Source organism: Armigeres subalbatus, chromosome 1 (genome assembly GCF_024139115.2).
Source record: "Armigeres subalbatus isolate Guangzhou_Male chromosome 1, GZ_Asu_2, whole genome shotgun sequence".
In the NCBI taxonomy this organism is placed as follows: domain Eukaryota; kingdom Metazoa; phylum Arthropoda; class Insecta; order Diptera; family Culicidae; genus Armigeres; species Armigeres subalbatus.
Window position 1 is genome coordinate 7801868 of NC_085139.1, and position 26817 is coordinate 7828684.

At 41.3% G+C, this 26817-nt stretch overlaps 1 protein-coding gene across 9 annotated transcripts in view; it reads right to left on the reverse strand.

The window, feature by feature from the left end:
* Positions 1 to 2184: 2184 nt before the first annotated feature.
* LOC134220699 (band 4.1-like protein 5) overlaps positions 2185 to 26817 on the reverse strand; it is a 124138-nt gene continuing 99505 nt past the window's right edge. For 8 of the 9 annotated variants that reach the window (XM_062699807.1, XM_062699816.1, XM_062699804.1 and 5 more), the window contains exons 3-10: positions 6796 to 6943; positions 6554 to 6730; positions 6266 to 6474; positions 5365 to 6086; positions 4897 to 5270; positions 4744 to 4838; positions 3460 to 4362; positions 2185 to 2668 (exon numbers count right to left, since the gene is read on the reverse strand). In XM_062699807.1, coding sequence (XP_062555791.1) covers positions 2531 to 2668; positions 3460 to 4362; positions 4744 to 4838; positions 4897 to 5270; positions 5365 to 6086; positions 6266 to 6474; positions 6554 to 6730; positions 6796 to 6943 — 2766 coding nt within the window. In that variant the 3' untranslated portion in view covers positions 2185 to 2530. The remainder of the gene's footprint in view (positions 2669 to 3459; positions 4363 to 4743; positions 4839 to 4896; positions 5271 to 5364; positions 6087 to 6265; positions 6475 to 6553; positions 6731 to 6795; positions 6944 to 26817) is intronic. The other variant, XM_062699852.1, reaches the window with a different exon arrangement.

The window sequence follows — 26817 nt, forward strand, 5'->3', positions numbered from 1 at the left end:
TCACGTCTTGCTACGTCCACTAATTTCACTCTATATAGAGTATGTTTCATCTACGCGTAACCTAATAAAATGAAGTTTGTTTTCTAAGTTGATCCATACCAGTCAAAGGAAGAGGGCAGGGATTGAACTTATTTCATTATTATTTAGTATTCAGCCAATAGCTCATTCCAGAGGCGGAATTCCGAAAAGTGTTGTATGGCGGACTTCTAGCGCTATGCACTATGTCTAATATTTACAGCGTGAAACGCTAGTATCATTTAATATACTAAATGATATTAACACTTATTATCGACGTATACCCGTTTTTTATTAACTCGCAAAAGATTATGGACCCTAAGCTGGTCAAAGCTTAAAGTAGCCAAATCAAGAATTCGTACCTGAAGGAAATAGACCCCATTTCGCGGTCTTTATCAAATTGATTTATTTCAATGAAGTTAGTACAACATCACCTACAATATCAATAATTTTTTTTTCCATTTTTCCCAATATCTACATTTCACATTGTTCGACAATATTATACCTTTTATGAGAAGTGTGGAGGTCCTTTGCTTGCCTTGCGAGCTAAGGTGTTGGATTGCCAAGAGATGGCGTGTTGGTTTCTCGGTCCGGTCTAGGATCAGAAAAAATATTTGTTTTCGAGTGGGAAACATTCTCGACTCCCTGAGCATAGTGCATCCAAACTATGGAAATGCTAATAGAATACTTAGTTGAAATGCAGGCCAAGTGCCAGGTGGAATGTAGAGCCATTTAAGAAAAAAGAAAGAAATGAGAAGCCTAATTTAACTTATCATGCCAGTAGAGGCATAAGTACTAGAACGTTAGTGGCGCTGCACTCTACTCCTTTTTAACTCATCCCTTACCGATTTGCTTGAAACAAGTTGCATACGGTATAGAATCATCTATATATTTTAAATTTGTCTCATAACACATATGTAGTATATCTGTAAAATTCGGATTAATGACGACGTCGATCTCATACTCCAAACATCGTCGATTGTTTGCCGAAATTAGAAGAAAATATGATTTTCAACGTTGATGCGTATAGTACAATTTCGGATAAATTAATTACACAAGCCCAATCGATTATATTCTCTTTCATTTATTCCACAATGATATCACTGCATTTCTATTTCCTTGTAAAACTTCCTCTAAATACACAAGTATAATATACTTTTTCTCATCTATTTTCCCGCATTATACGCGAAAGGCTTCTTCCGGTTATATCAGGCACTAGTTTCTTCGTCAGACACACAAAGTCGGTGTTGTAAGCGGTATTGGCATTATTAATAACTATCCAATTTTCACTTCGTCGCTTCTGGTCAATTACGTTTGACGAATGCGGTTTAAGTAATTTGTATAATAACCTTATAAAAAACTTTGCGGTTTCCAAAACTACAAGACATCTATACTTAAAATCTGGTTGTATATGGATACGTAGATAAAATTTTGATTCTCTTTCTCACTTTTGTTACATTCGATTTGATTTAATAGATTTTTTGTTCAATAAAAATATTCTCCGTTTCCATCTGGCGGATACTAACTAGCATCTGTAGGGTAATAATTTCTAAAATCATTACTTCCACTCTCCATTCGCTGAATGTGTCTCAGGTTCGCACCGATCTGACGGACACCGTAAACCTTCGAATAAATACTTAAACAGTAAAGGACCACGCTCACTTTTCGTGAAAATTCTTTTACAGTTGGCTATTTTCATGTTTTATGTAGGTTATCATTTCGATCGTTTGAGACATATCTTCATTCAGGTTTACCCTCGGTTTCTAGCCATGGCACCCGAATTTCAGTGCACTTGAAGGTTCAAATCAGTTGTTCCTCAAAGGTTGGTTCTTTAAGTAAGTTGCAATAAGTACAAATAAACTCAATAAAACAAGCGATAAAAACTAATTCGATGTTCGCAGAATCACACAAATTGGGAGGGGCTGTTTGAGCAGCGTAGAAGCGAAAATAAGCTCATTGCAATGTGGTTGTGGCAACCACTCTATACTACTGAATTAAGTCACACTCAAGTTGCATAAGCTACGATAGCAAAGTTAAGTTTGAAGCACCAATTTAGATGGTTTCAAACGGGGAAGCCTAAGTTTCAGTTCAACAATTCCCAGGGGAATATTTTCTACGAAAGATGGAATGTATTGAGATCATATAATACTACGCGGGTTGCACAGACGGTTACATTTTGATGATTTCATGCGTTTATTGAGTTGATTTTGTTGCAAAATCGACAAGAATTGCAAAATAAAATCAATCGGCTCCCGGAACAAACGACACATCTTCGGTTATTAAAACCAGAATGAATTACCATCCCATTCTTCATAAAATAGTAGTCTCATATGTATACACATCGAATCACCTAACGCCTATCAACAAACAACTTAAATATACTCGGATAAAACAAATCTGCTACTAGTTGAATCTCTAGTAATCAAGAAAATTACATTCCATCAATGGTGTTGCTCCTCCTTTCCGATCCTCTCGCTTACATCTAAACAAAACAAGTGACTGTCTGTTATCTTCATTAAAGCTGCGTGGTGATGACCGACTTCCGGATGATGGTGGCCTCCTTGGCCTTCGTCGAACCGGTTACGACGTCCGAGGAGACAAGCCACGGCGAGATGTCCATCGAGTGGGGTTTTATGTTCTCCTTCAGGGCTTCCTGCAGTTATCAATGCAATGCAAGCAATTGTTATGTTTTCGAATTAGTGTTCAATGGTTTTTGGTACTCTTACAATTTTAAAATGTTTTTTTTCTTTTTCATGGTGCAGGGATTCATTCTACGAGAAGCAGGCAGGCAGGCAGTTAGTGTTATGCTTACTACAGGAATGCAGGCATTGGGCGAGCGTGATGAGGAATGCCGCGCATGAATGCGATTAATCACACACACACTGATGTTATTTGTTAAAATTCAATGTGATGATTTAATTGTATTGGTGAAATAGTTAGTGGTAATTAGATATTATTGAACTATACAAAACGTAGCACTTATACTCTAAAATGAAAAACGTGTACTAATTGTTGTTGAGGATATAATCATTTTCTCCATAGAATTGTCACTTACAAAAAAACGACAATGGCGCAGTATAAGGATCTAAATTAAATTAAAAAAACTACATACAATCGCTTCAGAACTTGATTCGTTCACTGCATTTTACGGCAACAAGCCTTTCCATGAGATGAAAAAAATGTTTGCTGTTGCGAACTGTTCAGTTCCGTTTGCATTGATAGGGAACAAATAAATTTCAGTTAATAAAATCTTCATTCTAATACGAATTCTGCGCAGTCATAAAAATGTGACATTAAAAGTCATTCGGACCATTTGTATAACACACGCAAACATCTGAATTTATTCCTATGGCATGCACCCCTACAATAGTTCGAACTATTTACAAACCTGCCACCGATGTTCCGCAATGAAACATTCAAACACGTGTGTACAATCGAACCTACCTTGGCCGGTTTACTCTTGCCGTTATTATTCTCCGCAGCGATGCCGTTGGTTGGTGCCACAGCAGCACCCGTATCCGTTGCGTCCGTCGATAACGCTACCGCCGCCGCCACCTGTGAACTACCAACCACTGCCGTCTTTAGCATTTCCGGTCGTCGCAAGCTGGGAATCCTTTTCAGTTCAAATGTCTTGGGGCTCATAGGTTCGCCGTTGCTAGTGGGGGAGGTTCCTCTGCTACCAGCACTGTTACTTCGGCTACCGCCGGCTGTTTGACGTCCCATGGCCGGACTCTTGCTGCGGGCTCGCGAACTATTTAGACTGCCAGGAAGCTTGAAGGGGTTGCTACTCTTGAACTCTGTCTGCTGATGCTGTTGCAGTGGGGAGCTCGGAACGCTGACAGTTTCAGCGGAGTTCAGACCTGTTTCGGAGGTTCCCGAACTGTTGGAGGAGGTGGATATGTTATGGAAGGGATTGGTGGATGATTTGCTAGGGGTTACAGGAATAGTTGGGGATGAGGGATGGGACATATTGAGGAATGGATTGTTGTTGGCAATTTTTTCTACGGTAGGACTGGTAGCGATGGAATGCAAAGGAACGCTTATTTTCTCGACTATTCCTCCCTTCTGCTCGGAGAAATGAGTGACGGTTACGTTATCCGGTTTAGGACTAAGCCCATTCAGCAGCAGGGGACTTTGGTCGGGAAGACTGCTGTGGACGGCAGTGGTGCTGGTGACCGATACTAGCGAGGGTGGCGGCGTTATCGGTGGAAGAAAACTCTCGAACGATTGTGTCGGTGAGGTCGGAGTGACCACCGTTGGACTGGACATCATTGTCGTTACCGTTGTGTGGCCACTGACCGTAGGAGTCGTAGTCCCGGTTAGGTTCAAGGTTAGCTTATCACCTCCCTACACGCACACAGAGATGATGAGAGGGTTTGTCCCGGATGTGGTGGTCGTGAAATATGATACAATTTGGAAAAGTTCAAACCAAAACAGCACGCACACACGATATTTATGTTTGAGCGGGTATAAATATATGAAATTAGAAGAAAACAAAAATACGTAAAGCTTGCATGAGTTGAGGATGATTACAAACAATTGATGCTGCAATGCGCACCTATTGATGCTATTAGCAAATATCGATATTCATTGATTTGTAGCACTCTATGAACACAACAAGGTTAAACTCGTTTGCTGGCAATCGTAGAACAAAACGAAACATGTGCAGGCAACTGTAAAATCGTAATAAAGACCCATAAAAGGGAAACGCGCATAAACAGTACTTACCACCGATACGAATGTCGCCGCACTCAGGGAATCCGGACCATCATTCGGAGGTACGTACAACTGGTGATTGGTCAACTTCGGATGAAGTTCTTCTGCTAAAAATACTAATCCAGTTAGGAAAATTTCAATTTTCTTATATTCAACCCAACCTACCTTTAAGGATATTGCACTTCATCTGGCTGGGTGGGAGAGGCGTCATCACCGCGTTCGAAAGCTTGACCTGATTGTTAGGCTTTTCAGCCGTATTGCAACCGGTGGACAACTTCTTCAGCGTGTCGTCGGGAGTCTTGTTGATGGTGACTTTGAAGATGCTGGTTTCATTCAGTTCTGCGCTGTGTATAGACGGCGATGGGTCCTTGGCATAGGTCTTCATCAGCGTATCGAGCCGTTCCCGCTCCGACGAAGTTGTCTTGATGCTAAAGCCCGAACTGATGGAAGCCTTGCCAAACGATCCGCCGTGATGGTGCCCAGGTAGCTTAGTGAAGGGATCATCGTGATCAATCAGCTTGCCGACCGGATCGTCGGGTCTGATGTAGGAAAACGATGATTTAATAATCGGTTTTTTACGCAAAGCGATTGGTGAGGTCTAGAAAAAGTTTATAAAATGTATCAAATACTCACTTGTACGAGATTCCAGCCTTCCCGAATGATCCCAGTTTGCCAAACGTGACATCCTCACTCGATGAGATTGACTTATTCGAACTAAGCGAGGGGAGATTGCCATTCAACATGGGGCCTCCAATGTCGGACGCTGTGCTGGCCGACGCCGAGATGTGGTTGTGGATCACCGTGTTCGCAGATGGAGTCGATGTTCCCGAGGTGGAGTTTTGGGTGTCATCAGCGGTAGACAATAAAGGTGGAGTCGGCTGCTGCGTCGGATCGGGCTGGACTTGCTTCTGCCGTTCTCGAAGGACGTGTGACTGTCGACGTGCAAAACGTTGCGAGGGACGCCGCTCGAACTGCACCGTCCGGCGGGCTCGGTTCTGTTGCGTTGTCTGGAACTCTGTCTTGCCAGAGTATCGGAAGCGGGAACCCATCCGAAAAAAGTTCTGCCTTGCCGAGGGACCCTTAACGGGGGCCCGCAACCGGAAGAAGGCATGGTGCTCGATGGCACACTTCCACAGGTGTTTGCAGGCCTTCTCGTTGTGCAACCGAAATACGAACGTATGCTCCTGTTCGCGGCCGTGGTCGTCGTCCTCCACCACGACCAGCGTTAGTTTTTTCTTCTTGAAGTCCAGCTTACCGATTTTGGGCCAGAAAAACAAGCCGATCTTTTGGATTCCTTCGAACACCAGAATGCCGGTCGGCGTTAAACCTAGATGGTACTCGCAGCCGTCCTTTCCCTAAAATGGAACGTGAGTATTTATATGACACAGCACGCAATTCATTTAAACTTCGAAGAGCCTTCAAATCAAATATTCAGAATTCGATAACGGGAGTTAACTATTGAGTGAAACAGAATGCAGAAAAAAAATAATAATCGCTACGGTAAACGATCTTTTCAATGTTTTTCAAAACCTACCAGAACGGTATGCATATCGACTCCGTACATGTCCAACCACTTGACTTTGTTGAGGAAGCTGGTTTCAGCTTGGGCCGGCGTCAGACCATTACACTTTTTATACTCATCCAAGATCGACAGTTCCAGTTCTTCGGTTTGGTTCGGCACGAAACGAAACTCGGACACCGTTGCGGCCGAGTGGACCGTCTCGTCAAAGTCCCCCAGTTCAGCTGTGTCAACAAAAAGTATAAATTATGTAGCTCGTTAGTTATTCAGTGATGCAATGCGATAGGTAGTCGGCTAACGTACATTGCAGGGCAAGGGCAGCCAACTCGGCTGCCTGTGGATCCGGACACTCCAGTCTGCCCTCGAGCAGATCCTGCTTTAGCTGGAGAAAGAACTGATACCTCGTGAGCTCCTCTCGGAGTGTGTTCGGTTCGGAGGAGTAGAATTTCACCTTCAGCCGTAGGGTATAGGGAGGACCGACTGGAAAAAGAAAGGAAACCAATCAACGATCGCGATTCGGTTTAGAAATAGGACGACATACTTACTTTTAACTTGCTTTTTGATCGCCTTCGTTGGGTCCAACCAGTGCTTGACATTGTTTGCGTCGGTGTACTGCAGTCCGAAGTAATCCTTTTCTATTAGATCCAGCGAATAGAAGACTTGCTCGTACAAATCGCTCGCCAGGGCTTTTTTCTGCAAGAAATAGATATTGAAAACGGAAAAGATACGGTTAAAAGTTAGTCGACAATAGATCACGCTCTGTATATGGGAGGCTAGGCATGGACGGCAACGCCGAGAAGGGTCAATGTTCACGTTAGATCTTTTTAACAGGGCTAGTGGCGGCCAACATTGACGAAAGGGCTTGTTAAAATAATCATGTTGATGAACCTGATTGCTATAATTGTGGGCTTCATGGCAGTGCGATCAATGTCAACATGATTTCCACGAACAGCATAAATGAATGACCACCCGGTCAGATTAAGAAACTAACCGCTAACGGTTAGTGTCGATGCGCTTTTCACAGTATTGAACCCTTACTGCGATAACCGGAGCAAAGGTGTAATTAACTTTTTGCATCTCCGAGATAATCGACTGCCCTAATTTAATTTTAACATGAAGTTAAATAATGGTAAAATTATGAGTATGTTTTTATCTAGTTTTTCCAACAAATTGTAACCTATATGGATTCTTATTATGCGTGTTTCGTATTCAACGTTCTTCGTGCTATACCGATTTGTTTCATCGTTGTTGTTCATATGAATACTGAAACTGTGGAGTGTATTATCTTAATTCGCAAAGGCTACAATTAAGATAACTCAAATCAATCTTCAGCATATAAGAACAGCAACGATTAATCTTTGTAGACTTTACTTATGCAAAATGGCAATTCCCAAAAGAATTTGATGCAGGAACCTTACCTTCGATACAGTGGCGTTTCCCTAACCTCAATCTACCTGTGCACTGGCTTTAAATTTAAGGAATTTTTGTGGGGAAATGCATAGAACAACTAGATTTTGACGACGCCGCCCGTGTGAGGTTGCTTATTTGCAAGCTAAGCACGCCTTTGAGTACGACAAGTATGTGAACACCATTTTACCAAAGCATCGCCAAGACTACACTCTGGACGAGACCGTTTCAAAATTGAAGAATCTATTCGGGTGACAAAATTTGATCTTCCAATTTCACTTCGTATGCTTCCATGGTGAACAAACAATGTGAAGTGTTTCAACTTTCGAAGCTCCCCCGGGCGAAATCGCAGTCAACGAACTAGGAGAAATCGCCAGCAGATTAACCCTGGAGAATTTTGTGGAAGAATGTCACCGTGTGGCTAACCTCAAACAGGATACACTGATGATGGAAAACACTGATGATGAAAACGTAACCTTGTAGGTTGAATTTCTAAGTTCCAAAAACGCTATGACCAGCACTATGTTCGTAAGACCGTTCGCTTCACATACCTGTTTCAGATGTAGGCAACAAGGACACAAAAAGGACATATGTGTGAAAACAATGAAAAATCTTCTGACCGCAAGGTTACAAAAAATCCACGCTGAAGATCACTTAAACGGTCTGGGCACCTTGAAGAAAGAGAATGGATTTGTCACTTCTTCTGCAACGGAAACGATGGAGCTGATGATGAGAACACACTTTCCATGTTCTATTATCGACTATAGTTGAGACCAAAGTACTATTGTATTAGATGCTGAAATTCATAACACCAGAACGAATATTCGTAATCCAACGAATGAAACGTCTGGATTGGAAAGAACCGGGTATGATGCTTGTGCTTTGGCTGAACACATTTTTACTGAGAAAAAAGTTGAATGCGCGATTGATTCCTTTGAATCTTTTTAATTCGCCAATTAGGGATGGAATTTGTCCTGTTCTAGTGCAGGACAAAAATTGAGCTACATTCCAACTGTATTTGCCGCCTATTTATCCCTAAGACCTATAAAAAGGACAAAACCTCTCCAAAATCCTTTAGACCAATAAGTTTATCATCCTTCTTCTTCTTCTTCTTCTTATTGGCATTACATCCCCATACTGGTACAGAGCCGCCTCGCAGCTTAGTGTTCATTAAGCACTTCCACAGTTATTAACTGCGAGGATTCTTAGCCAGGTTACCATTTTTGCATTCGTAATATCATGAGGCTAACACGATGATACTTTTATGCCCAGGGAAGTCGAGACAATTTCCAATCCGAAAATTGCCTAGACCGGCACCGGGAATCGAACCCAGCAGCCCTCAGCATGATCTTGCTTTGTAGCCGTGCGTCTAACCGCACGGCTAAGGAGGGCCCCAAGTTTATCATCCATTATGTTGAAAACTATGGAAAACATAATTAACGAACATACAAAGTCAACTAATCTGAATAAAATTCCTTTAAGCAATTTGCGTATCAGGAAGGAAAATCCTTAACAACAGCACTGCATGCGGTGGTTACAAAACTACGATCAATGAAATGTTATCAAAAAGAGATCAGCAAACCTGGAAAGATCTTTCATAAATGTTAGAGCTGCTAAAGGGTGCCCTAAAGGAGGCGTGTTCATTCCTTGTGTCGCATCGGACCGAGTCAGACGCATTTAGTTTGGATCTCTCACGCGAACTCGATCAAGTGCTTTTTTAAGGGAGCGGGCCATTTGGCATAAAGTCATTTGGCATAACGCCATTTGGCATAAGGTCATTTGGCATAAAGGCCAATTGGCATAACGGTCATTTGGCATAACGGACATTTGGCATAATTGCAACCAACGTCAAAAGTGAGGGTCTTTTGGCATAACGGACATTTGGCATAATTTTTCTTTGCGTTCGCTAAATGGTGACTAAGTGGTGCGGGAAACATCCCGGAATAGTAAATATAACACCCGTCGATAACAATATTAAATAGACATTGTCCTCTCGTGGAAAGAATACATTTGCAATGCAATGCAAAAGTAGGCGCTTGCCCGGATTAGAGCAGTGGTGGATATAATCCCCTCTTTAAAAGAAGGCGTGTTGACGGATTATGGCAATGAAGGATGTGATCCCTTCTTTAAAAGTAGGTGCTTGCCCGGATTATGGCAATGGAGGATATGATCTCTTCTTTAAAAGTAAGTGCTTGCCCGGATTAAGGTCATGGTGGTCGCGATCCCTTCTTTAAAAGTAGCCGCTTGCATAGATTATGGCAATGGATGATGTGATCCCTTCTTTAAAAGTAGGCGCTTGTCCGGATTATGACAATGGTGGATGTGATGCCTTCTTTAAAAGAAGACGTTTGCCCGAATTAAGGCAATGGTGGAAGTGATCCCTTCTTTAAAAGTAGGCGCATTCCCGGATTAAGGTCATGGTGGATCCGATCCCTTCTTTAAAGGTAGCTGCTTGCATGGATTATGGCAATTGATGAAGTGATCCCTTCTTTAAAATTAGGCGCTTGGCCGGATTATTATAATGGTGGATGTGATTCCTTCTTTAAAGTAGGTGCTTGACCGGATCATGGCGATGGAGGATATGATCTCCTCTTTAAAAGTAAGTGCTTGCCCGGATTAAGGTCATGGTGGTCGCGATCCCTTCTTTAAAAGTAGGCGCTTGCATAGATTATCGCAATGGATGATGTGATCCCTTCTTTAAAAGTAGGCACTATGACAATGGTGGATGTGATGCCTTCTTTAAAAGAAGACGTTTGCCCGAATTAAGGCAATGGTGGAAGTGATCCCTTCTTTAAAAGTAGGCTCATACCCGGATTAAGGTCATGGTGGATGCGATCCCTTCTTTAAAAGTAGGCACTTGCATGGATTATGGCAATGGAGGATGTGATCCCTTTTTTTAAAGTATGCGCTTGCCCGGATTATGACAATGTTGGATGTGATTCCTTCTTTAAAAAAAGGCGTTTGCCCGGATTAAGGCAATGGTGGAAGTGATCCCTTCTTTAAAAGTAGGCGCATGCCCGGATTAAGGCCATGGTGGATGCAATCCCTTCTTTAAAAGTAGGCGGTTGCATGGACTATGGCAATGGAGGATGTGATCCCTTCTTTAAAAGTAGGCACTTTCCCGGATTATGACAATGGGGGATGTGATTCCTTATTTCAAAGAAGGCGCTTGCCCGGATTGAGGCAACGGTGGATGTAATCCCTTCTTTAAAAATAGGCGCTTGCACGGATTATGGCAATGGAGGATTTGATTTGTTCTTCAAAAAAAGGCGCTTGTCCGGATTGAAGCAATGGTGGATGTAATCCCTTCTCTAAAAGTAGGTGTGTGGCCTGAATTGTGGCAATGCAATGGTGGATGTGATCCCTTCTTTAAAAGTAGGCCCTGCCCGGATTATGGCAATGGTAGATGTGACTCCTTCTTTATAAGTAGGCGCTTGCCGGGAATAAATCAATGGCAGATGTGATCTCTTCCCCGAAAAGCTCAATTCAGATTGATTTGGTTGCAATAACTCATATGTGACTTGATTGATTTTAGTAACTCGTCTACGACAAGTGTGTTGCTTGAGTTTTTAAAGTTAGGCGCTTACCCGCATTAAGACAATGGTGGATTTGATCCGGTCTTACGGCGCATGCTCGGATTGAAGCAATGGTGGGTGTAATCCCTACTTTAAAAGTAGGCATGTGCCCGGAATAAGTCATCCCTCTCTCGTGATCCCTCTCTCGGAAGTAATTCTGCCGTTTTGTTATTTCGTTCTCCCGGAAATGTCTACCATCAATCTAAATTTATCAGAAAACAGCCTCGACCTACTTAATCTAGGCTAAACATGACATGAAATATCTCTTTCGCTTTCACAGCTCGAAATTATGCCAAATGTCCGTTATGCCAAATGACCCACTCTTTTCTTACAGTTCAAAATTATGCCAAATGTCCGTTATGCCAAATGACCATTATGCCAAATGGCCTTTATGCCAAATGACCTTATGCCAAATGGTGTTATGCCAAATGACTTTATGCCAAATGACCCAGACCCCTTTTTTAAGTTGCCAAATAAACGGCACCGAAGTTTCGCAAGGGAAATTCCTGGCGACCAGAAGGAAGCGGACTGTAATTGGTAAATTACCAACTGGTAATCATTACAGCGCCGTGAATATCAGCATTCGGACAGAGCATCATCCGTCCCCGTACGACGACGTTCGTAGGCACCTACAAAGGCAGCAACAAAACGGCTAAGTACCTATTCGCTTTGTATTGTTTGCATGCGGTGGAGTTGGGTACACTTTTTTCTCGACAGAAAGAATCGGACAGTGCAGAAAGAGTGGCAATTAGCCTGGTCCAAAAAAAAAATGTTTTTCTTGAATAAATTTATTTAAGTTTTTTATCTTTGATACATGGACGAAGTGAGTGGAGGCGGAACGCCTCCCAAAGACAATGTCGTTTGCACGCGATTTTACCAGGCCACATCACCTGGTTCCTGGGTTGTTTACTTTCGGCAGAAAGTGAAAAGTATTGATTTTTTAGGAATCAAACGTGACTTGACGCGTCGTTTTCCGAAAACTGATTTTCATCAGATCAATCGGAACAAACTACGTGTAACCGCACCTACATTCCAGGATGCAAATGCTATCGCAAAAGACCAGAACTATAATGTGGAATATTTGGTTTATGTCCCCTCGCGGGAGGTCGAGATTGAAGGCGTAATTAACGGGAGCAGGCCATTTGGCATAAAGTCATTTGGCATAACGCCATTTGGCATAAGGTCATTTGGCATAAAGGCCTTTTGGCATAACGGTCATTTGGCATAACGGACATTTGGCATAATTATAACCAACGTCAAAAAGTGAGGGTCTTTTGGCATAACGGACATTTGGCATAATTTGTCTTAGCGTGTCTAAATGGTGTCTAAGTGGTGCGGGAAACACCCCGGAATAGTAAATATAACACCCGTCGATAACAATATTAAAAAGACATTAACATCTCGTGGATAGAATGCATTTGCAATGCAATGCAAAAGTAGGCGCATGCCCGGATGAGAGCAGTGGTGGATGTAATCCCCTCTTTAAAAGATACCTTCTTTAGAAGTAGGCGTGTGGCCGTATTAGGGAAATGAAGGATGTGATCTCACAGATAACAGATATTGAGGCTGGCATCCGATACGTGTGTAAACATCCGCAATCGTTAATTCAAATGTATTTTAACCGCGTTTGGCAATTGATTGGAGATGGCGCAAGGATCATTGTTATTGAAAACGCAACCCCAGGCGGCTGTCAAATGCATTGGCTGCATTCGACGGTTATTATTCAGCTGCGTCCATATGTACTGCCGTAATCAGTTGAGTAGGTGGCAGTAGATGGCCAACGTTTATCAATTCAAAAGTTTACACATGATTTTCAATAAAATGTGTTTTAGCCTAAATATCTGTTATCTGTGGTGATCCCTTCTTTAAAAGTAGGTGTAAGTCATCCCTCTCTCGTGATCCCTCTCTCGGAAGTAATTCTGCCGTTTTGTTATTTCGTTCTCCCGGAAATGTCTACCATCAATCTAAATTTATCAGAAAACAGCCTCGACCTACTTAATCTAGGCTAAACATGACATGAAATATCTCTTTCGCTTTCACAGCTCGAAATTATGCCAAATGTCCGTTATGCCAAATGACCCACTCTTTTCTTACAGTTCAAAATTATGCCAAATGTCCGTTATGCCAAATGACCATTATGCCAAATGGCCTTTATGCCAAATGACCTTATGCCAAATGGTGTTATGCCAAATGACTTTATGCCAAATGACCCAGACCCCTTTTTTAAGTTGCCAAATAAACGGCACCGAAGTTTCGCAAGGGAAATTCCTGGCGACCAGAAGGAAGCGGGTTGTAATTGGTAAATTACCAACCGGTAATCATTACAGCGCCGTGAATATCAGCATTCGGACAGAGCATCATCCGTCCCCGTACGACGACGTTCGTAGGCACCTACAAAGGCAGCAACAAAACGGCTAAGTACCTATTCGCTTTGTATTGTTTGCATGCGGTGGAGTTGGGTACACTTTTTTCTCGACAGAAAGAATCGGACAGTGCAGAAAGAGTGGGCATTAGCCTGGTCCAAAAAAATATTTTTCTCTTGAATAAATTTATTTAAGTTTTTTTTATCTTTGATACATGGACGAAGTGAGTGGAGGCGGAACGCCTCCCAAAGACAATGTCGTTTGCACGCGATTTTACCAGGCCACATCACCTGGTTCCTGGGTTGTTTACTTTCGGCAGAAAGTGAAAAGTATTGATTTTTTAGGAATCAAACGTGACTTGACGCGTCGTTTTCCGAAAACTGATTTTCATCAGATCAATCGGAACAAACTACGTGTAACCGCACCTACATTCCAGGATGCAAATGCTATCGCAAAAGACCAGAACTATAATGTGGAATATTTGGTTTATGTACCCTCGCGGGAGGTCGAGATTGAAGGCGTAATTAACGGGAGCAGGCCATTTGGCATAAAGTCATTTGGCATAACGCCATTTGGCATAAGGTCATTTGGCATAAAGGCCATTTGGCATAACGGTCATTTGGCATAACGGACATTTGGCATAATTATAACCAACGTCAAAAGTGAGGGTCTTTTGGCATAACGGACATTTGGCATAATTTGTCTTAGCGTGTCTAAATGGTGTCTAAGTGGTGCGGGAAACACCCCGGAATAGTAAATATAACACCCGTCGATAACAATATTAAAAAGACATTAACATCTCGTGGAAAGAATGCATTTGCAATGCAATACAAAAGTAGGCGCATGCCCGGATGAGAGCAGTGGTGGATGTAATCCCCTCTTTAAAAGATACCTTCTTTAGAAGTAGGCGTGTGGCCGAATTATGGCAATGGAGGATGTGATCTCACAGATAACAGATATTGAGGCTGGCATCCGATACGTGTGTAAACATCCGCAATCGTTAATTCAAATGTATTTTAACCGCTTTTGGCAATTGATTGGAGATGGCGCAAGGATCATTGTTATTGAAAACGCAACCCCAAGGCGGCTGTCAAATGCATTGGCTGCAATCGACGGTTATTATTCAGCTGCGTCCATATGTACTGCCGTAATCAGTTGAGTAGGTGGCAGTAGATGGCCAACGTTTATCAATTCAAAAGTTTACACATGATTTTCAATAAAATGTGTTTTAGCCTAAATATCTGTTATCTGTGGTGATCCCTTCTTTAAAAGTAGGTGCTTGCCCGGATTATGGCAATGGAGGATATGATCTCTTCTTTTAAAGTATGCGCTTTCCCGGATTAAAGTCATGGTGGAAGCGATTCCTTCTTTAAAAGTAGGCGCTTGTCCGGATTATTATAATGGTGGATGTGATTCCTTCTTTAAGAGAAAGCGCTTGCCCGGATTGAGGCAACGGTGGAAGTGATCCCTTCTTTAAAAGTAGGCGCATGCCCTGATTAAGCCATGGTGGGTGCGATCCCTTCTTTAAAAGTAGGCGCTTGCCCGGATTATGACAATGGTGGATGTGATCCCTTCTTTGAAAGAAGGCGCTTGCCCGGATTGTGGCAATGGTGGGTGTGATTCCTTCTTTAAAAGAAGGTGCTTGCCCGGATTGAGGCAATGGTGGATTTGATTTGTTCTTTTAAAGTAGACGCCTGTCCGGATTGAAGCAATGGTGGATGTAATCCCTTCTTCAAAAGTAGGTGTGTGGCCTGAATTGTGGCAATGCAATGGTGGATGTGATCCCTTCTTTAAAAGTATGCCCTGCCCGGAATATGGCAATGGTAGATGTGACTCCTTCTTTATAAGTAGGCTCTTGTCGGGAATAAATCAATGGTAGATGTGATCTCTTCCCCGAAAAGCACAGTTCAGATTGATTTGGTTACAATAACTTATATGTGACTTAATTGGTTTTAGTAACTCGTCTACGACAAGTGTGTTGCTTGAATTTTTAAAGTTAGGCGTTTGCCCGGATTAAGGCAATGGAGGATTTGGTCTTAAGGCGCATGCCCGGATTGAAGCAATGGTGGATGTAATCCCTACTTTAAAAGTAGGCATGTGGCCGGAATAAGTCAATGATGGATGTGATCCCTCTCTCGGAAGTAATTCTGCCGTTTTGTTATTTCGCTCCTCCCGAAAATGTCTACCATCAGTCTAAATTTATCAGAAAACAGCCTCGACCTACTTTATCTACGCTAAACATTACATGAAATATCCCTTTCGCTTTCACAGTTCGAAATTATGCCAAATGTCCGTTATGCCAAATGACCCACTCTTTTCTTGCAGTTCAAAATTATGCCAAATGTCCGTTATGCCAAATGACCATTATGCCAAATGGCCTTTATGCCAAATGACCTTATGCCAAATGGCGTTATGCCAAATGACTTTATGCCAAATGACCCAGACCCGTAATTAACGCAGCGAGCCTGACTTGCAAGGATGTACTTGCAGGAAAAGGCCGTTTAAAGAATGCCCTGCAGTCTACCGTGGATATTCTGGACTGCAAGGAATTGCATTCAGCAGCTATGGTAGATGATAAAAAAGTATATTCGAAGTCAGGTTCGCTACGGATAACGTTTGCCGGTTCGATACTCCCAAAATATGTAGATATCGAAAATATGTTGTTTCCGGTGCATCTTTTTGTACCCAGAGTTTTCAATTGTACCAACTGCAAACAGTTGGGGCACACTGCCGAGTTTTGCGACAACAAGCCCCGTTGTGGCAAATGTTTTGAAAAGCATAGGGAGGAGTCCTGCCAACAACAAGTTACAAATTGCGCTTATTGTGGCATGGACCCTCCCCATGGTTTGCAGGAATGCCCGGTGTACAAAAAGCGCACCCAAAAAGTTAAGCGCTCGTTAGTACAGCGCTCTAAGCAGTCGTATGCAGAAATGGTGAAGTCGCAAGACACGTGATTTTTATGATGTCATTTCCATAGACGAATCGGACTCTGACGTAGCCGATATGGATAATTCTGCGGAGGTACACGTACCCGAAAAGAGGAAGAAACTGTCTTACCCGGGATTGCGGCGTAAGAAAACAAAAATCATCCCTAGAAGCTTGCCTAAATCTGATGGTAATGGGGGATTATTTAAAATTCCGAAGCAGCCTGTCTATACTGCTCCTTTTGACCCAGATTGCAGTAAGACATTCCCGCCATTGTCTAAAACTGATGTTACAAAGAAACATCAGTCAAGGAATATCTCTGAGCAGAAAACTGCTACTCGCACTTCCAAGAAAAGAATCTCGTCCAAGCGAGGATTGATATCCTTTAAGGACCTTGTGGACCGTATTTTGAACTTATTCAATATTCCGAATTCATTGAGGCCAATCATTGACCTCTTTATTCCAACAGTTGAAAGTTATCTGAAGCAATTGACTGTTTCATGGTTCTTCTTGCAGGAATTGTATCTTTCGATGGATAATACGGCCATACAAGATACAATCACTGTGCTTCAGTGGAACTGTCACAGTCTGAAACATAAATTGGACGTGTTTAAGTTTTAATTCGCAACTCCGATTGCGATATATTTGCACTCTGTGAAACATGGCTTTCTTCTGAAGATGAAATCAACTTCCACGATTTTAACATTATTCGCCAAGATCGGGATGATCATTATGGTGGCGTTCTTTTGGGGATCAAAAACGAGCAATGGGTAATGTTTTTAACATAACCGCGAGTAGACGTAGGACTTGTATAAACGTAACGTATTTACATTTAACTTCTAACTTTTGGATCTATGGAGTTTGATTAAAGGAATCGATATTGGAAACGTCAACTTCCATGCTGTATAGAATTATTAGCTATTTGTTTATTCAAAACTTCTGGAAATAAAACTAATAATTAAATACATAATTAGAATTGCTTTGTTTCTAACTATTTAGCCCTTGTTTACTCCTGCAAATGTAGGGCATTTATAGATCTCTTATTGATGATAGTATTTTTTGAAGTTTAAAAATTCTATTTATAAAATTTTCAGACTTAGGCAAAATACAGCACCAATTTCGTTGCTTGTTTTTGCTAACATGCGTGCATACTGCTGAAAAAAATCACAACAATAAAAAACAAGTCAAGGAGCAGTAACCCTACTAAAATAGAGGAGATACTGCTAATACGTCAACGAAAAATTATTTAATGTTTTGATTCCAAACTCCGAGTCTACGTCAAGTTTAAATATTCTTCTGGAAATATTTTTTTGCGGACTGTTTTAAAACATTTACATGTAATACAGCGAAATTTTCTAATCTGGATATTAACACTATTGCTGACTGTGCATCTTTAATTGCTAATGCCTGCTGCGAATAAAGGTAAGTAATTATATTAATCAAATTTCTATTTTCATCAGTGTAGTTGATTTTTTTGCTGGGGAATCAGAACTGTTATAGTATAACCATGTTTTAATATACATGTCGTTTAGTACCAATCACAACTTAACATATCGTCAGTCAAATGACATGACTCGTACCCATCCCGGAATCATGTGGATTATGAAACCAATCACTTTTCGTGGATGAGCAGACCAAATCTCTCTAAGTTTATTCTTCTTCATCCACCACCGCTGCCCTCACTGCCTCCGCCATCATCGGCCTCTAGCCGTGAACTGCGAGCGATGCGATGGACGATTGCATCCATTGCAACCGACACCACTGCATCCGATCATCATCAAGCACAGAATGACAAAAAAATGCGCCCACTTCTTTCATGCATATTCGCAGACCCACCGGCAGTTCTACCGCAGGTGACTGCATGCTATCGCTGTGTAGGTAAACAGCGAACGAACGAACGAAACGAAAAATGCGAGAGCAAAAAGCACGTCAGTACGCGCTGCTGTCACAAATTGTAATGACTCGCACACGGCAGGCACTTTTATACACAAAGAAAATCTTCCGGTAGACCCGAAGGCCCGTGAGATAGCGCATTCTGATGTCCGTGTTAGGAATGCACGGGATTGGTTACATATGAAATTTTTGCTGGCTTTGACAAGAATTGAGTTTTTCAATAGCTTATCGTTGATAATCTTAAGTTTCAATGAAATGGGCAAAATGCTGGAGAGTGTCCGAGTCGATTGATATATAAATCTTGAAAATCCATCGAAGGATAAAGACGCTAGTAACGTTCAAAATCTTCCCTTCCGGCGTAACGCTCTCGATTTCCAAAAATCTAAATGACACCCAGTATAGTAAAGAAAGACGTAAGTCCTACGTCAAAATGCTACTCCTTCTACAGAATTCCCATTCCGACTGTTCCCGGCTTAGAAATCGTCGCACGCCAAGTAAATGTGAAGAATAAAGATCTTTGCATAGCTTCAGTGTATATTCCCCCAAATGCCTCACTTAATCGTCGGCATCTTTGGAGCGCAGTCTCTGTTTTATCATCCCCAGTTTTAATGCTGGGTGATATGAATGCACATGGTATTGCATGGGGCGAAACTAGAGACGATAACAGAGCGCCTATTTTCTATGATTTGTGCGACGATTTCAACTTGAATATTTTGAACACAGGCGAAGTAACTCGAATAGGACCTCAAGGTCTTCTTCTTCTTCTTCTTCTTCTTCTTATTGGCATTACATCCCCACACTGGGACAGAGCTGCCTCGCAGCTTAGTGTTCATTAAACACTTCCACAGTTATTAACTGCGAGGTTTCTAAGCCAGGTTACCATTTTTGCATTCGTATATCACGAGGCTAGCACGATGATACTTTTATGCCCAGGGAAGTCGAGACAATTTCCAATCCGAAAATTGCCTAGACCGGCACCGGGAATCGAACCCAGCCACCCTCAGCATGGTCTTGCTTTGTAGCCGCGCGTCTTACCGCACGGCTAAGGAGGGCCCTCAAGGTCAAGAAAGTCGAATAGATCTGTCTTTATGCTCTAATTCACTATCATTAGATTGCACGTGGAAGGTAATCCAAGATCCCCATGGTAGTGACCACATGCCGATAGTCACCACAATCAAAAGCGGCTATCAACTATCAGCGCCAGTTAATGTTCCTTTCGACCTCACGAAAAACATTGACTGGCAAAAATTTGCATCGGCGGTAAAAATTGGTATTGAATCAACTGATATTCTTCCTCCACTGGATGAGTATCGATTCCTTACCGAATTGATTGATAAAAGCGCACTAGAAGCTCAGAAACGACGCGTTCCAAGTACATCTGTCATAAGAAGACCAGCCACTCCTGGATGGGATGATGAATGCACTAAGTTGCATTCCGAGAAATCTGATGCCTTCAAGGCTTTCCGTAAACACGGAAGGTCTGAGCTTTTCGAAGAGTATTTGAGGCTTGAAAGAAAGCTCAAAAATCTTCTCAAGGCTAAAAAACGTAGCAACTGGCGACGTTTTGTTGAGGGACTATCACGAGAAACCTCAATGACATCACTTTGGAAAACGGCTCGCAACATGCGGAACCGCATTTCCACCAATGAGAGTGAAGAATACTCCAATCGATGGATATTCAACTTCGCAAAAAAGGTCTGCCCAGATTCCGTACCAGCAAAACCGCTATTTCGAGAATCAGTCACTGATCCCGGTTCTTTGGGTGGACCATTCACAATGCTGGAACTTTCTATATCTCTTCTTTCATCAAACAATTCTTCTCCGGGATGCGATAATATCAAATTCAATCTTCTTAAAAACCTCCCAGATATCGCAAAAAGACGATTACTTGACCTGTACAACTGTTTCATGGAGTACAACATTGTGCCCCCAGAATGGCGACAGGTCAAAGTAATAGCTATTCAAAAGCCTGGGAAACCAGCGTCTAATCACAATTCCGACCGATTGCCATGCTATCGTGCATGAGAAAATTATTGGAGAAAATGATCCTTTCAAGAATTGACCATTAGGTCGAGCAAAATGCATTACTGTCAAATACTCAATTCAGTTTTCGAAAAGGTAAAGGAACAAATGACTGTCTAGCGTTGCTCTCGTCAGATATACAGCTGGCCTATGCGCACAAGGAGCAACTGGCTTCAGTTTTCTTGGATATCTGATTCTGTTTCCATAGAAGTACTGTCGGAAAATTTGCACAGTAGTGGATTACCCGTTATTTTGAATAATTTCTTGTACAATTTGTTGTCAGTAAAACATATGAACTTTACTCTCGGCACTCTGACAACTTCCAGAAATAGCTACATGGGCCTTCCCCAAGGTTCATGTTTAAGTCCCTTGCTTTACAATTTCTATGTTAAAGATATTGACAATTGTTTGGAAGGACAATGCACGCTTAGACAACTTGCAGATGATGCCGTGATCTCCCTAAGAGGTTCATGTGCAAATGTTCTGCAAAGAACATTGCAAAATTCCCTAAATAACTTGACTATTTGGGCCAGACATTTAGGGATCGAGTTCTCTCCGCAAAAAACTCAATTGGTAGTGTGTACTAAGAAGCGGTACCCAGCTCAACTGAAACTAAAGCTGTTGAAAGATGACATAAACCAATCTTTATCTTCTAAATACCTTGGGGTCTGGTTCGATTCCAAGTGTACCTGGAAAACCCATATTGATTATTTGTTAGAGAAATGCCGAAAAAGGATCCATTTTCTCCGTTCTATCTCCGAAACTTGGTGGGGCGCTCACCCGGAAGACCTCATCAAACTCTATAGAACGACTATTCTCTCTGTTTTAGAGTATGGCTCTTTCTGCTTCCTCTCAGCAGTTGAGTGCCACCTAATCAAATTGGAACGAATTCAATATCGTTGTTTGCGTATTGCTCTTGGCTGTATGCATTCAACGCATAACATGAGCCTGGAGGTGCTTGCTGGAGTCACTCCTTTAAAGCACCGTTACTGGGAGCTCTCACTTAGAATACTGATCAACTGTGGAACAAGTAACACACTTGTATTAGAAAACTTCGATAATATGCTTGAACTAGCTCATCGTTCAAGATACCTGCGAGTCTATCTCAACTACATATCGACAGATCTCTGTCTTCCATGTTATAATCTACCTCGAGTTCACTTCGTCAACGACAGTTCCTCAATTGAATACGATCTGTCCATGAAACACGCTATTCAAGGAATACCAGATCATCTTCGACAAATATCTATCCTTCCATTTTTCTGAAAAATATGAACATGTCAATTGCAATAACAAATATTTCACTGATGGTTCTCGCATTAACGGATCCACTGGCTTCGGTGTTTTCAACGTAAATTCAACCACCTTCCGAAAACTTCAAGAACCGTGTTCGGTTTATGTTGCTGAGCTGGCAGCAATTAATTTCGCTTTGGGGATAATTTCCGATCAGCCCGTAGACCATTATTTCATCTTCTCGGATAGTCTTAGTTCTATCGAGGCACTCCGGTCGATGAAACAAATTCAGATGCGTGATTTGGTCGAAAGATCATTCAAGATTATCTTTGTATGGGTCCCATCCCATGGCAATGAGAAGGTGGACTCACTAGCAAAGGTGGGTGCACAGGAAGGTGAAGTTTATGATAGACAAATCTCGAACATCGAATTTTTCCCATTAGTCCGTCAGAGTACTCTTCAAAATTGGCAAATGATTTGGTCACACAATGAACTTGGACGGTGGCTATTTTACATAGTTCCTAAAGTTTCTCTGCGTGAGCGTGATTCAGAGGTGAGGACTTAAGTCGAGGCTTCATTCGCAGGATGTCCAGGCTTATGTCCAATCACTATTCACTAAACGCACATCTCTATAGAATAGATCTGCTCGATAGCAATATATGCAGGTTTGGAGCCGGTTACGATGGCATCGATCACGTAGTTTGATATTGCACGGAAAATGGCGCCTCAAGAGAGCAATTATTGGATACCCTTGTGGCCCGAGGTAAACAACCCTTCAGGGAGGTTCGAGGTGTTTTGGGAGATCGCGATGTGGTTTATTTGCAGGCCATCTATGCCTTTCTTTGATCGTCTGACATCAAAGTCTAATACTTAATTTTTTTCTTTCTCAGTTTTTTTTCTTGTATCTATCTTATTGTTCCGTGTACAATGAAGCTCTGGCCATCCGGAAGATGCTCCCTGAAGAACCAAAACTCGAACACGACGCTACGCCAAACCAGACATGACGTCAAATACACGGATGAGCAGCTGAAATACCTCAAACCTAAATCCCAACCCCGTCCATCACCAAATTACGCAATCTAACCTTGAGTCGCCACGAGTATCTTGGTCTTTGTCCCTTTCCCTTACTAACTGTTGATAATAAGATGATATCGATTGTAAATATCATTAATAGTCTCGGCTCCGTTAAGTGTTATACACGCCTGAGCCTGTCAAATAAATACAATAGATAAAAAAAATGATCCCTCGACACAGAACGCACTCGCATTATACACTTATTTAACTCTGTGACTAGAACTGTTCGTCGAATTTTCAACGGCTTTGTTTTTTCACCACCTTTGACTATTGAATTTTGTAGTCGATTTGATATTATTTCACCCTTTCACTAATAATTTTTGTTTTGTTTTATGGTTTATAACGAAATTCTTGATTTCGGCGCACTATAAGGATTGGTGGCGGCAGGGATCAAATCAATATTAGGGCATGGTGAATATGCTCTGCTATGCTATGTATTGCGCGATGCTTCGGTCAAAAGAAACGCTATTCTTCACAGTTTGCGGCCGCTACTGGGCTGTGAAGTGAAGAGAAGTATGGATTGTGTTAATTAAGTTCTATTCCCTAGTAACATTTTGGTTTTATACTGGTCTTATGTTACTCTTGTAGTGGAAATTATGCTCTTCAAGAGCGTTATAAAACTTAAAATGTTACTTGGGATTGTGCCATCAATTATCAGATGGAACATATTGACATTACACTATGGTCCAGGATACAGTTTTACGCGAAAAAAATGCATTTTACGCCGGAACTATATTTTTTAGAAAAAAATATTGTTCTACAAAATTGTTAGAAATAGTAAGGCCATCATTATGTTGCTACCAAAAATAGGGTGGCCCATCATTTAAAAAAATGAAAATATTTTTTTTATTTTTGGGAATACTGACATGTTATGTTCTTCAAAGTTGTAGCGCAGCTTATTCCAATAAATTTTGCTAAAAGGGCTTTTTCTGTAGCTCTTAAGTTGGCTGATTTAGAGCAATTTTACCTAATTGGATTAGGGTGCACCTAAAAAAAACAGTATTTTTGATCTGCTTTTTTTGTTTTAGATTTCTCGAAAAAGTCGTCTTAGGGTGACTTTCAGAGCTCAAAAAAATGCAACTTTTAGTGGGTCAATACCAAAAGATATTGAGCAATCTTTTTCCGATCAAAAGTTATAATCGTTTTTCTGTCAAAATTACATTTTTTTTTTTCCTAAAGTTGATATCTCCGGTTAGGGCAGACCAAAAAAATATATGTCTCAATGTTTATGTCTCAAGTTTTATTAATTTTAATGAAGTCATGTTTTTCAAGTAAATTGATATAACTCGACAACGGAAGAAGATACAGACGATGTTATTAAAGCAAAACACGCGTTCTGAAAAGCTCCAAATGTCTTCAGAAGATGAATATTGATTGGAAGGAATTTCAAGATAAATTCCTGTAGAATAGGGAATCTCCTAGATGAATTTCATACGGAATTCTGGGTGAAAAAATGTCACAGAATCATAGAATACCATTATATGCATATATTCACCCAGAAGTAAATTTCGCTGTCCGCAAAAATAAGTGCGAGTACTTAAACGTTTTTATCATGATATGATTAGTCGTGGCCATCGCACTGTCAGTACGGTTAGGTGATAATATGTTTCGAATCAAAACAAACACGATGCTATGCACACCAACATATCCAATGACAGATGGAACTGAAAATGTTTTTTTATTCAGGGTTCGGGTTGGCACTGACCCAGGTTTAAAAATGAATTCGTCATAAGCTAGACAAAGGAAAAGCAGCTTTAGAAAAAAAAATCAATAAAAAAACCTTAATTAATACACCTAGCGGTAATTGTGCCTTTCTCGCGCAGTTTTGAAATAATAATTTGACCGTAACTTTTGAGCTCACAGTCCGGTCCGCCCAATTTTTAATAGGAATCGATAGGACAGGATTCCCCGTCAAATGCAAGAAAATCGGATAATGGTAAAAAAAGCAATTTAAAAAATTAGCTGTTTTTTTAAGTGAAAATTTAGCTATTATTATTATTATTATATACCCTTAATATACTAAGGAGAAAGGCAAAACATCTGATTTAAAAAAAAAATAATCAGTGTCTGCAAAATCTTGGAGGTGAAAACATACATAACATCAAAATCCTTCAATCTCATTTAAAAGAAATAAGATCCTGTTGACTGGAAGATTATGTCACTTCAGTAACATAGATTTTAAAATTCAAAACAATTCGTTACCAGCCCTGCATAAGTAGAACGCGCGGGTCCAAACGTGCAAGCAAAGTGAGTGGTGGTGGTATCTCGTGTGCATGCAAATGGCAGTCTTTATTGGTTTCCGCAGTTGGCCCGGCTCGTCTATGGCAGGCGATAATAAAGAGAGTGCAGTTCGCCGTTCCACAATCGTCGCCTACGAAAGGGTGATCGTGCGCAAAAAGATACCTACCTTTGCCAGTGGGTAAGCAAGGAAAGCAAGCGCAAAATATCACCTTCGGACATGCAATTTGCCGCGTTTTACTGCCTAACGATAGCGGTTCAGGCGCTTACATTTGAAAGTTTTAGTTCGATGGGAAGCTACTTATGCTAATGTGTCTCAAAACGCTGGATCGTCAAGTCACAAATTCGGCTGGTTATGTAATAGTCACAAACAAAATATATCACGTAATGTTATTTAAAATAAAGAATAATGCCATCTTGTTAAGAAGCTAATAAAACAAAAACATGTCTGCGACTTCACAGTCTGAGATCTCGGGTAAGATTTGTGGTATCCTTATCGAATCAAGTGAAAACTAACCCTTTTTTTCGACAATAAGAATCGAACTATAAAACAGCTCAGGGCTGAATGATTATATAGGTTACTCATTATAATGACTACAGTCATCATATCAAGTTCTGTATCATAAAACAGAGCATGTGCGTTTAGATAGGATTTCGAATCAGAACGTGTCGTTTCGATCGCAATGAGCTAATCCAAAACAATCCAATTGCCGGTTTCCCACGTGTTGATTCATACTAATGTTTTGTGTTGCTTGGAAATTGAAATCTCACTCCTATGTATAAGTAATACAATCTGAAACGTTAGAAGTGGATCATCATAAAATTCGACAATTCTTCTCGGAGATCTAATCAACATGACAAATGACAATTAACAATATAGAAAGAACTCGAATCTAAATTTTATACGTGACCGATGAGTTTCTCATCATAATCACGATTGTCACGAAGCACGATTCGATTCCCATTTCTCTTCCCAGCTATCGGTGTCATCAAACAGCATAATAACAAAAGCTTTGCGGTATACCTAAATTCTCACCTAAAGCTGTCGAACCATCAAAACTCGTCCCTCCTCTAATTGAAGTCGAACGACAACAGCGAAGGCACGCAAAATGCGCGTGTGACTCTATAACTATTCAGTAATTGTGACGGGGGAAGCTCCGACGCCAAGAAGCTCTCGGCCGGAGCAGTGTTTACCTGGCCGCATGCCGGTTTCGGTCTCCCACTGACTGACTGGAAAAGAAGCGCGCGTTGTTGTTAATTATTCACCGTTAGATCAAACGAAGGGAAAAACTGGCGTGATGAAACAATCAGAAACGGGCACAGAGGAAAAAGTCACATCAGAAATTGTTCACATACACACCGACCTGTCGAAGGCGAAGTCGACGTCGGACGGAAATCGGAATGTGTTGTGTCAGGTGCTGCACCGTCTCTGTAAGCATCTAACGTCGTCGCCCGGTGGAGAGAGTGAGAAATACAGTAATTAGATTTGACGCTTGGAAGCTATCATCACATGCACTCACATTCGGGGGAGGTTCCCGCAGCTGGATAAATATAGCGACAACGATAAGCGAGCAGCAGAACTAATATGACTCCATCGGAAGGGAAGATAGGAAGCAAATAATCCACAACGATGGGTCTAGTTCCACATTTGGAAAAGGAGAAATTCATCAATTCTAAGAATAACAAGTTAACCAAGTTTATATAATCATGTTCAAAATACGATACAACTGTCATCTATGTCGTCCATAAATCAAGATGTTAAAAGTATTAAGGGATTTCAATCGATTTGTGAAAAAATATGAAATTTAAAAATTCACAACAGTGCTTCGAACACACT